Source organism: Schistocerca gregaria, chromosome 1 (assembly GCF_023897955.1).
Source record: "Schistocerca gregaria isolate iqSchGreg1 chromosome 1, iqSchGreg1.2, whole genome shotgun sequence".
Classification (NCBI taxonomy): Eukaryota; Metazoa; Arthropoda; class Insecta; order Orthoptera; family Acrididae; genus Schistocerca; species Schistocerca gregaria.
Window position 1 is genome coordinate 830,624,393 of NC_064920.1, and position 10,824 is coordinate 830,635,216.

At 37.8% G+C, this 10,824-nt stretch overlaps 1 protein-coding gene across 1 annotated transcript; it reads left to right on the forward strand.

Annotated features, from left to right (window-relative positions):
- The first annotated feature begins 1,962 nt into the window (after nt 1-1,962).
- LOC126271999 (charged multivesicular body protein 6-A) lies at nt 1,963-7,284 on the forward strand. Its single transcript, XM_049974486.1, has 2 exons — nt 1,963-2,891; nt 3,920-7,284. Exons 1-2 carry the CDS (start codon nt 2,286-2,288, stop codon nt 3,950-3,952), a joined length of 639 nt encoding a protein of 212 aa, XP_049830443.1. The 5' UTR covers nt 1,963-2,285; the 3' UTR covers nt 3,953-7,284.
- Nucleotides 7,285-10,824: the final 3,540 nt, after the last annotated feature.

The following is a 10,824-nucleotide window of genomic DNA, read 5'->3' on the forward strand; positions in this document are numbered from 1 at the left end:
ACATTCGTGAAGAAACACTTGTGACATTGGACAGAATTGCAGCTTACCACGTTGATATCAAAGAATATAAACACATAGTTCCACGTGTAAGAAGCGCTGACATGTACCTCTACATGCAAAAGCGATCGACAGCTTGTTTAACGTTCTGAAGGCCTACTGTGTTTGTCATTGTCGCCTGTTGCCACAAGTACGACCTTCATCTTTTTATTATTCTAAGGGGGACAAGCAACTGCCAAATAGTTTGAGAAATATGCTGAAAACATTATAATGAGCCAATTACATTACATTTCACGAAAAATCAAATATTTGAATAATTTTCAAACAAACTGTCAGTGAACAAGGTGCTAACAAAATAATGTCATCACACGAAAGAAGCAAGGAAAATTAAGTGACTCACAACAGAAGTGAATGAAATACATACCCAAAAAAATCAGCAGCGAAATGAGCCAACTTTTTCAGTTTCTTATTTGCTTTCTTTTTGTTAGAAACTAAGTCTTGATTCCAATATTTGAGCCAGTAAACGAGTCTAACTTTAATAAATATCTTGATCAACAGCAGCTTAGCTTCTTCACAACATCCAGGAGGAAAACTTGGGATAGCCATCAGCAAGTCCACATATAATTCACCACAGTTTTTCTTGTGAAAATGTTTATCAAAAACTGAAGCCATCTGATTTTCACAATTTCTCAAAAATAAACAAACATTTTCACTGCAAATAACCAAGCTTCCAAATTTGCCTCCATAAATAACTTTTGAAGTGGCAACAAGAACTGTCGAATCTTTGTGGAAGTTTCCTCTTCATCGTCAGTTGAGGTGGCTTATTTGGAATGTCAAACAGTGTGGGTACTGCATACCACACGAGTTTGTGGAACTGGTTTTGTTCGAAATGTAGCGAACAAAACCTAATATTATTATACAGGTAAACTGGGCCTTTCTTCATAAGGTCTTCTTGTCTGCTATGAACTAGCCGTTTTCTGCTCCTAAAACGAAACATACATCATTTATACATATATAGTTTGCAAGTGAGTCCTGACGATAGAGTTTAGTAATATGATGGTGTATACCTCTCAGGATCCTTAGGAAACCTAAAAAACGACAGCTGTGGTGTCTTCTTCCCGTTGTTGCTGAAATTTATTGCGCTGTAAACGCTCCCGACGTTAAAAACCATTGTATAAATCAAAATAAACAATCACTATTCACTTTCACGATCACACCGAACTCACAGTTTAACCTATCGGCCGCTTGTGGGCGCCCTAGGTGCGGTAGGCAACAAAATCGAAGACAAATGCCGCGACGGTCACGTTAGACTGTGGTAGTATACCGTTCAGCGTGTCATCGGTGTAAACAAAATCGGGATCCTGCTCTGTGACAGACGTGCGTTCGATATATATCGCTTCCGAAAGACGAAAACCGAATTTCGGAAACCGTTTTACGCTGTCGTGTTTACGTATGTAAGTGGTTTGTTACCTCAGTTAAATATGGCACCTGGGAAACAGCTTTTATTGTTTAAGATTTAGTCAGTCAATTCGCTACTTCTCTTCAATTGGAGGAGGTATAAACAGGTTCAGTCTATTTTTTTTAATTATCCTTCACTGTGCAAAAAGTGTCTCTGTGCATATTAGCCTATAATTTTTGAAAACAAGACGAAACGTCACAAAATAAGTTTCAAAACCGATTCTGTTTACACGCAATCGAAAACTGATTGCAGCATTGGAAAACTGGTAAGTAGAAGCTCTTTCCCAGAATCGATTTCGAAGTGTTTACGTTATCACTCAGAAGGGGTGTTAGGAAATCGGTGTTCGAAATCAGGTTTCGGGAACCCCATGCAAATAGGACAAATAAAAAGGTTTTTTAAACGTTACATGTTAGTGTGTAGCTGTCCCTGCATTCTCACATCAAAGATTTTCCATTATATGTTCCCGACATATATGTCTCTTTAGTTTCCCCCCAGTCTAATATGTTAGACTCTGGTTTCCCTACAGATTCATGCCTATGGAAACCTCTCTAATCGGTCTACTGTGATATCTTTACAGCCGTAAGAGATAATATTCTTAGGCGAGAGTAGCGTGACGTACAGGACCGAGGAGAGTAATATAATAGAAATAGAGTATTATATTCTGATCATCTGATTTAAGTCAGATGTGTACGGAAGAACTTACGTGGGTGTGTGAGTGTCAGACTCGTAGACTACATTTTTGCTGTTGTCAAGAACTGTGCATATCATGATCTGTAGTATATTTAAAAGTGATTGTGTTGTAGTTGTGGTGAAAAAGTGAACGTAAATAATGGGTGCTTTGTTTGGTAAAAGTAAAAAACATGTGAGTCGGGTAACGGAGCAGGACAAAGCTATATTGCAGTTAAAACAACAACGAGATAAACTGAAACAGTATCAGAAGAGAGTAGAGTCTATGTTGGAGAAAGATAGACTACTTGCACGGAAACTGTTGCAAGATGGTAAAAAGGAACGCGCTAAGCTCATATTACGGAAGAAAAAGTTTCAAGAACAGCTTCTCGAAAAAACAGACGGGCAATTGGAAAACCTTCAGAGGCTTGTCCATGATTTGGAGTTCGCACAGATAGAGATACAGGTATTAGATGGACTTAAAGCCGGCAACGAGGCGCTGAAAAAAGTACACGACATTATCAGCGTTGATGAGGTGGAACGAATTCTTGAAGAAACTCGTGAAGGGGTCGAAAAGCAGCGAGAGATTGACGAACTGTTGAGTGGCGCATTGTCTGCTGACGACGAAGAGTCTGTAGAAGCAGAACTAGAAGAAATAATAAAGGAAGCTCTTCCAGATGTCCCCGAAGCCGAGGATGAAGAGCTAGAATTACCTGAGGTTCCTACAGATGAAGTAGAAAGAAGGAAGGAGAAAGCAAGAGCCCAGAAGGTAGCCATCGAAGTGGCACAGTAATATCATGAAGTTAGTAAAATTTATTGTACTGTAGAATTATTTTCTGTTAAGTGGAGTTTGTTAATAGTTAGTATATAAGTGGAACATATGATTTGTAACTTTATCATTGTATAATGATTGTTTAGCTACAGATTCGATAAGCCCTCGAAGTTTTGACGGCGATTTGTTGGAGGCAGTGTAAAAGTTTTGAGTTGTTTTATTTGGAATACATTACAGCAGCATTACTTTACGATGTAGTTCATTTGAGAAGTAGCGTTATAATGTGTGTTTCGCAAAAACCGTCACTGTACAGCTCGTCTGCCGTTTGTATTGTATTTCAGACAAAATAATTGCGTAAAGGTTTACATGTTTGGGTTTTTTAGACTATGAGCGGGATCGCTTTAATAACATATGTGGATCACCCTAAATGTTGTTTAGCATCATTTATATATTGTCACGTTCCACTTAAACTTCTTATATTATACGCAGTACTGACAGTGGCAAGTAATTTTATAAGTTACCACATGTATCTAATTCAGCTAGCCTATAGAAATAGCTGACGGGAGAAGCGTTTTGAAGTCGTTTTCAGTTTTACTTTTGCTCAGTTCCTCGAAGCAGATATTAGGTACAATGGGGGCTGGAATATAGAATAAGTGCCGTCTACGTTTCATCACTCAAAATTCTTTATTGATCTGTGCAGTTGAGGGGTGTATGTTAGTTCAGATTTGTAATATTTAGTGCATTAGTGTAGTATAAAATTCAGTTAAGAAAATTGTAGAGATTATGGAGAAAAATGGAAATGATTATAGTAAGGAACAAAACTCATAGGCTTCAGGTCTTCTTTCATTCATTGAACAGTATTTAACTCTTAAAGCGGGTAATATTATTTCCTACTTGTCAACAGTAGACAAGTCAGAATTGTGCCTCCTTAATGTAAATACTGGGCGTTGTTTCCATCTTTGTAATTAGTGATAATTATCCTTTCCAGTATCATAATGCTGATCTATTTTCTCTCTTTGTTCCAGAGTGTGCAACGACTGCAAGACCAGTGTGATTGATAAGATTTTCGCTATGTTACTCGTGAACTTTTATATGTATTTCTGTTCTATTGGAAGAGAATAGTAAAGTTAATGTGACAGACAAGAGTATTGTCGTACTGTTGTCCATAACTTCATCATAAAGTGTGTATAGGCCTAGCACATACAGTGCCACTTGTTTTTTCCAGAGTTTATTCTGGCATGTGCTGTGATAATAATGTAAGGTGATAATGTAGGTTTCTATAATGGCCTGTGTCAATTTGTTGAATGTTATTGCTGCTTTCTCATCCATATTCCCCCCCCCCCCCCCCCCCCTCCTTATGTATGCAGGATGCTTCTCAAACTTTTAATACTGCAATACTCAAACTGCGGCCTTGTTGGTATAAAAATATTTTATTCATAACAAAGTGCCTCTGTGACATATTCTTGTGAAGGCATCTGGTTACCACATTTATTTAAACCAGTGTAAATACTTTTGGATTAGAGACCACTCACTGAAAAGCAGAAGTGTTAGTTGTTGGTACACACAAAAGGAACATAAACTTGATGGCTTTTGGAATGGGGGTAGTGTCAGATAGGGTGGGTAGAGGGAGGCTGGAGGCAGGGAGAGGATGGGGTGTGGGAGGCTAACAGCTCAGAGGGAGACAGCTGATTAGCTAACAAGAAATGTGGGAGCAAGGGTTGACGTATATGCATACAAGGCATGCAGCACATTGTTGTTGGAGCTGGTGGGTAGTGGCGCACGCTGGAGATGACATCGGGACACAAATTGGAAGGGGGTGACAGGACGGAGGAAGGGAAAACTATCGGGTGGAGATCACAGGGGTAGTGGGTTACCAGAGATCGAGGCCAGAATGATTATGGGAGTGAAAGCTGTGTTGTAAAAAAAACTCCTAAGTTCAGAGAAAGATCCTCCATGGCCCGGGTTATGAAGCAATCGTGAGCATTTTGTTTCAGCTGCGTTTTGTGCCACCGAGTGGTAAACTTTGTTCTTGGGACCAGTTTGATGGCGGCCATTCATCGTCATAGATGACTAATTGGCAGTCATATCGACATTGAAATGTCGTATGACGAGGGCCTCCCTTTCAACAGAGTTCTCTCTGATGTGGCAGGAGAAAACTGACAGGCTGGAGTGGGAGGTGCTGAGTGGGTCGATTAGGCAGGTCCTGCACAGTGAAAGTGGCATAGTATGCATTAGGATAATGGAACAGCATTTTAGGGTGGGAAGGATGTAGGGTTCGATGTTCCTCATTTCCCGTCATGATGAGTGATACTGAAAGCCCTGGTGAAGGTTAAGGTTCAGTTCCCACACCCCCTACCCAACAGTTTGCCCTTTCTCTGTCCGGTCACTCACTCCCAGTTCATGTCACTTTCAAAATGCACTGTTCTCCATTATCTCTGACAACTGCGCATCACAAGCCCAGCCTGTGTACTTGCCACCATCCACACCCTCTTTCACATTCCTTGCCAGCAAAATCAAACTGGCTGCCTCTGTCCGATCTGCTAGCATCCCACTTCAGATCCCTCTCCTGCCTCTGGTCTGTCTCTAGCCACCCCCACTTATCCTGCAACAACCCACAACCTAGCAATCTCTCTCTCTCTCTCTCTCTCTCTCTCTCTCTCTCTCTCTCTATCTCTATCTCTATCTGTGTGTGTTTGTGTCTGTGTGTGTGTGTGTGTGGGGGGGGGGGGGGTTACTCAGGAAGCTAGCAGGTACTTTCTTTTTGTAGTGACTGTCAACATCTCTGCTTTTCAGTGAGTGGTCTCATGTAAGTGTTTCCATTCTACCAGACCTTTCCTACGATGCTTGTTTGAAGCCATTTGTGAATAAGGATAAAATACTATTTTAACTGTGTTAACCAAAGGTTGTATTATTTTGAAGAGTTTGTTGCAGCTTAGAAAAATAAGAGATCAACATTATTTTTGTATGTCTATTAGATAGTGAAAAGTGTCTTAAAATGTACAAGCAGGCAAATTAAAAAATTTCATTCTGCATCATTATTACTACTTAATAACAGCAAGTGTAATTTAGTCAGAATTTTTCCACTCGTTGGATATTTGCTTATTTATTTTCTGCTTCCTTTTTATCCAGTGTATGAAATAGAAAAAAACACAAATATTCAATTTTTAATAAAAATATACCATGCAATATTTTAATTTTTTTAATTGTAAAACCTAACGTTAATTCCATGTTTTATAGTACAGAAAAATCAAGTGACTGCACACCTTAAATTTCATTCTCATGGCCTGAACTGCTGATTTCAGAAGTGTCTTTTGAAACTATTTTCATGGGGAAACCTGTGAGACACTGTCTTGTACCTTTCCTTCCTTCTAGTATGGCTGTGAAGGTATAGTGTGTGCAATGTGTTTCAGTTAGTTCTTTCATTGTCTTCACTGTATCTGCCAGGCAAATGCTATTTATTTGTTTGCAGATTTAAGTTTTAGTATGAATTTTTGATGTTACTGTTCGGTGAGTAAGTGTGATCAATAATATAGTTAATGTCACTATTTATGTTTAACATAAGTAGCTAGCTCATCACTAAATGTATGCCCAAATGTTGCAGTGGATTATTTAGCCACTGAGATGAATCTATCCATCAGCAGCTACAAAAACATAAAGAAGCCATCAAAAAAATCCAACATCAATTTACATTTATGAAAATATACTGGAAAAAAGGTTAAATTTTATTGCACTGTCATAAGATCTGCTTGATTACTTGGAACTGAGATGTTAGGAAATACACTAATGGCTTTACAGTTGCAGTTCGCTATTCCTTTATTTTGTGCAGTCAGTGCTATACCAATTTCCCATTTCATATTTTTTTGAAGATAGATATTCTGACAGAATGAACTCGCTTGATATGTTAATTTACTTGTTGCATATAAATACATACTTTTCTTGCTGTGTGAAACAAAAACATACCATTATATCAATGACTGTACACATTGCTGTTTTACCACCATAACTTGCTTTTATAGTGTTAGTCATTTCCAAAAAAAACAGAAGTTAGAGCATGGCTGGCCCTTAAAATTTTATCAATTTGAGCTGTTTCTTGAAATTTATATAAATTAAGTGTTAAACACTCACCAAGAAGGATAACAGTACTCTGGATAATAAATATCCATTTAATTTAAAAATGGGAGCTTTCCTACAACTATGGAAAAGCTTAGACTGAAGATTTACAATTTTAATCTTAAATTAGTATGTTTAACTTGTGATAGTTGAACAGCTTCCAAAATGTTGTGCTGTATTTGTATTTTGGCTAGTTTGTTTTGTTCACAATTGTGTGTTAATTTTGCTTCACTTAACTTCGTTATTTTTTAATACTTCAATAAAATAGCACTCAGACATACTGCTGACAACTTCTATTGAAGTAATCAAATTATTAGTTTTACTAATGTGCGTTTGGAGTGGGTGGCTACTTGTTACTCTAAATCGAAATAGTCTATCTCATTTATAAGTTACTGTTTAAATTTTTCTGACAGTAGTAATCCTTTAAGGTGCATAGCATTGACGAACTATTTGTTATGCAGCTTGAATCCTGTTATGGTTCTATATCTACACACATACTCAGTGAACCATTTTGATAGTCTCGAGTAAAGGTAATGAAAAAGAAAGTCCGTCGGTTTCATTATTATGTGATTGTTCCATATGTAATATGCTCTGAAAGGTAGTAAGGGATATTTTATGCACAGAATGGAAGTTTTGGTATCCTGATAAATGTGTGAAAATAAATCTGATTCTTAGATTGTGGAGATCAGAGGCAGTGCCTTACAAGTATTGTGTTTAGTATAAAACAATTTAGAGGACTCCCTAACACTGTAGGAAAAAGAGATTAATACAGTAAAAGATCTAGCAGAAGTACGTTCTGAACACTCTTGAAGCACAAAACAGACAGAAAAATTATCTGCTGAGTGCTTAGTTCTAAACAATCTTGAAGTTCTGGTGTCACATGAATAAGCAATTAATGTAGTAAAAGAAGATTTGAAATAAGATGATATGAAGAAATATTTTGTAGCAAACAGATAACTGACTTCAGCAGAAAGTGATAAACACACAACCTGTTTGTGTTCTTGTGATTCCAGTGGAGTTAGGACTGCTGATAAGTCCACTATTGTGAAAAAGGATCACGATTCTGTTGCTTCAAACAAGACGTACGGGAATAATGTATTATCAGCTGAAACCCATTATCACATCAAAATGATGCAAGAGCAGGTCACAAACTCTGTTACCTATAATTAAATCCCAAAACAAAGTGGAAGTATGTATGAAATTTCATGGCAAGCAAAAATCATGTCAGGTAACAGCTAATGTCGCATTGTATCCATATTTCGAAATGAACATGCTCACATTGAATGTTTACGATATGTTTGCCCCCAAGCCAATACAATTTTCTTCCTGAAAAAATGCAGTTTTTATATTGTGATTACAACATGAACAAATTATGTTGCTTACTACAGCAGTCAACATTTAATAACAACTTTAAGAAATGAACTACCTTGCTTTGCATCAGAGAAAGTGTTTTAGTGGACATGCCATTTAGACATGATCTTCCAAACTGGTCGTACATAAACACAGAAAAAACAAGATTAATTTGCAGGTGTAACAGGAATTAATTCAATCAAATTTTGCAGCCTACATTATAGCTTAAGTGGGTTTCACTTAAACAGCCTTGGCAGAGAAGAAATGGCTAATTTTGTATTAGAAACTGTGAAGAAATAAATGGTACTAAGTGGTCCCATAATACCACTCAGTTACAGGGAACAAGTCACTAAAGAAAACATTGTACCCAAGGACAGAAACGGTTGAATACTCAAGATAATGCAAATGAGTGTAGCATATTAAATTTCTTATGGCCAATCCTGGTACCTGAGGAGAGGTGATAGTTACTGAGCGCTAATATAGTATGCCACCTTCCCAGAAAAGTAAGAGAGAGAACTTTTCTGACCAAGTGAGGTGGCGCAGTGGTTAGACACTGGACTCGCATTCGGGAGAACGACTATCCAATCCCACGTCCGGCCATCCTGATTTAGGTTTTCTGTGATTTCCCTAAATCACTCCAGGCAAATGCCGGGATGGTTCCTCTGAAAGTGCACGGCCGACTTCCTTCCCCATACTTCCCTAATCCGATGAGACTGATGACCACACTGTCTGGTCTCCTTCCCCAAACAACCAACCAACTTTTTTTGAATATCACCAAAATGTGCAGTCAGTAACAAACAACTTTGTGGACGTCAGACTCCTGTTCACAACAGACTTGGAATATGTAAGTGTATTACAGAACCTTGGCTTAAAATCAGGCTAGATTTGCTTACCTAGCATACCTGGCTTTACATTTTCATTTCACTATTGCAGAAAAAGGTAGCGATGCTGCCATATTTGTGGGGAAAAAACTGCATACAGGTACAAATTTTTTTGGCAGCTTTAATGTTTGTTTTTCTGGTCTCCAGAACATGAGAGAATCTCTGTTGAACTTTACACGCTCATTCAGTCTGGAAGCTACAGATATTTATAAACTATTTCTACCAGACCTTGGAATTGCTGGATATCAGCTATAGTGATCGCTGTGCCCAAGTGCTCTACCTTCCAAGGTCCTCACTTTAGGCTATAACAAAAAAATGCACAACTAATGTAAGAAGTTACACTAGTGAAAATACGAAAATTTTCAGTGGTTCCCTAGCAGCAGCAGAAGAATGGAATGAAGCAGGTGATACAGAACAAAAAACTGGCTCCTTCTTATATACGTTTCTGTACTACTTCAGTATTGCTTTTCCTCAAACTAAAACACATTAAATCAAAAGAATACAAGAAGCAGCCATGGATAACAACTGGGATAAAGATTTTGTGGAGAAGGTAGAGAGATCTGTCGAAGCACTCAAAAAATAATAATCCCACCCCTCTACAGAGAAATATATTAAGAAATATGTAAAAATCTCTAACAGAGTTATATAGCACAATCCAAGTGAATGGCAAATGACAACTGTGAGGCAACATTTTCAAAGCAAAGGCAATGTGGGGTATAAAAAAAGAAATGAAACAAATCAACTGTCCCATAAAAATGGAAAACAACTTTGATCCACAAAAACTCGAGTCACTAATCCACGAAAAGTTGCAAATATATTCAACAGTTAGTATGAAACTATTGTAAAGGAACTAATAAAAAGTATCAACAAACCGGTACACAATAGACAAAACAAAGTTAAAACTTCTGTAGACTATATTCTCCTCGGGAACTACTGTAGACAGAATTACATTAAGCACAAAGAGCCTAAAATATAAACTACCATATGCAATTGACAGCATTCCAGATTTTATCAAAACTGCATAAACAAAATTTAGCTGTCTCTTTTTCTGTGTACATCTTTGATGACAAGCAAATTTCCTCATTGTATCAGAGTGGCAAAAACTTATCCCAATCTTTAAGAGGGCTAAGAAAATAATGTGGAAAATTACAGGGCTCCTGTTTGGCAAAATTCTGGAGGGATTATTTTACCAAAGATTAATTAATTTTCTGGAAAGGAACTAAATCCTCTCTGATGCTCAGCATGGCTTCAGGAAAAATAAACCCACAACAACTGCTATACCTGTATATGAGTACATACACTCCACCATGGACAAGAAACAGAAAGCAGTCAGGATCTTCCTAGATCTGTCAAAGTTTGACAAAATTCTGCTAGAGTAATTGTGGTCATACAGCATCAGAGAGGCTCCCCTCTAAACTGGTTCAGTTAATATCTCTACTACTCCAACTATGGTGATGTTGTACAAGGCATGCCCCCAAGGTTCGATACCTGGGCCAATTCTGTTCCTTGTTGCTGTTGAACAACAGTGTCACTACCAGCACACATTCTGCACGATACTAGTATCCTCAGTACCAGTAGTAATGACCATG

Bases quoted from the DNA above. Each gene is read 5' to 3' on its own strand.
- LOC126271999 (XM_049974486.1), top strand. From the start codon at position 2,286: ATGGGTGCTTTGTTTGGTAAAAGTAAAAAACATGTGAGTCGGGTAACG. The intron at 2,892-3,919 runs GTAGCCATCGAA...TCTTTGTTCCAG, and splicing joins AGAAAGCAAGAGCCCAGAAG to AGTGTGCAACGACTGCAAGA.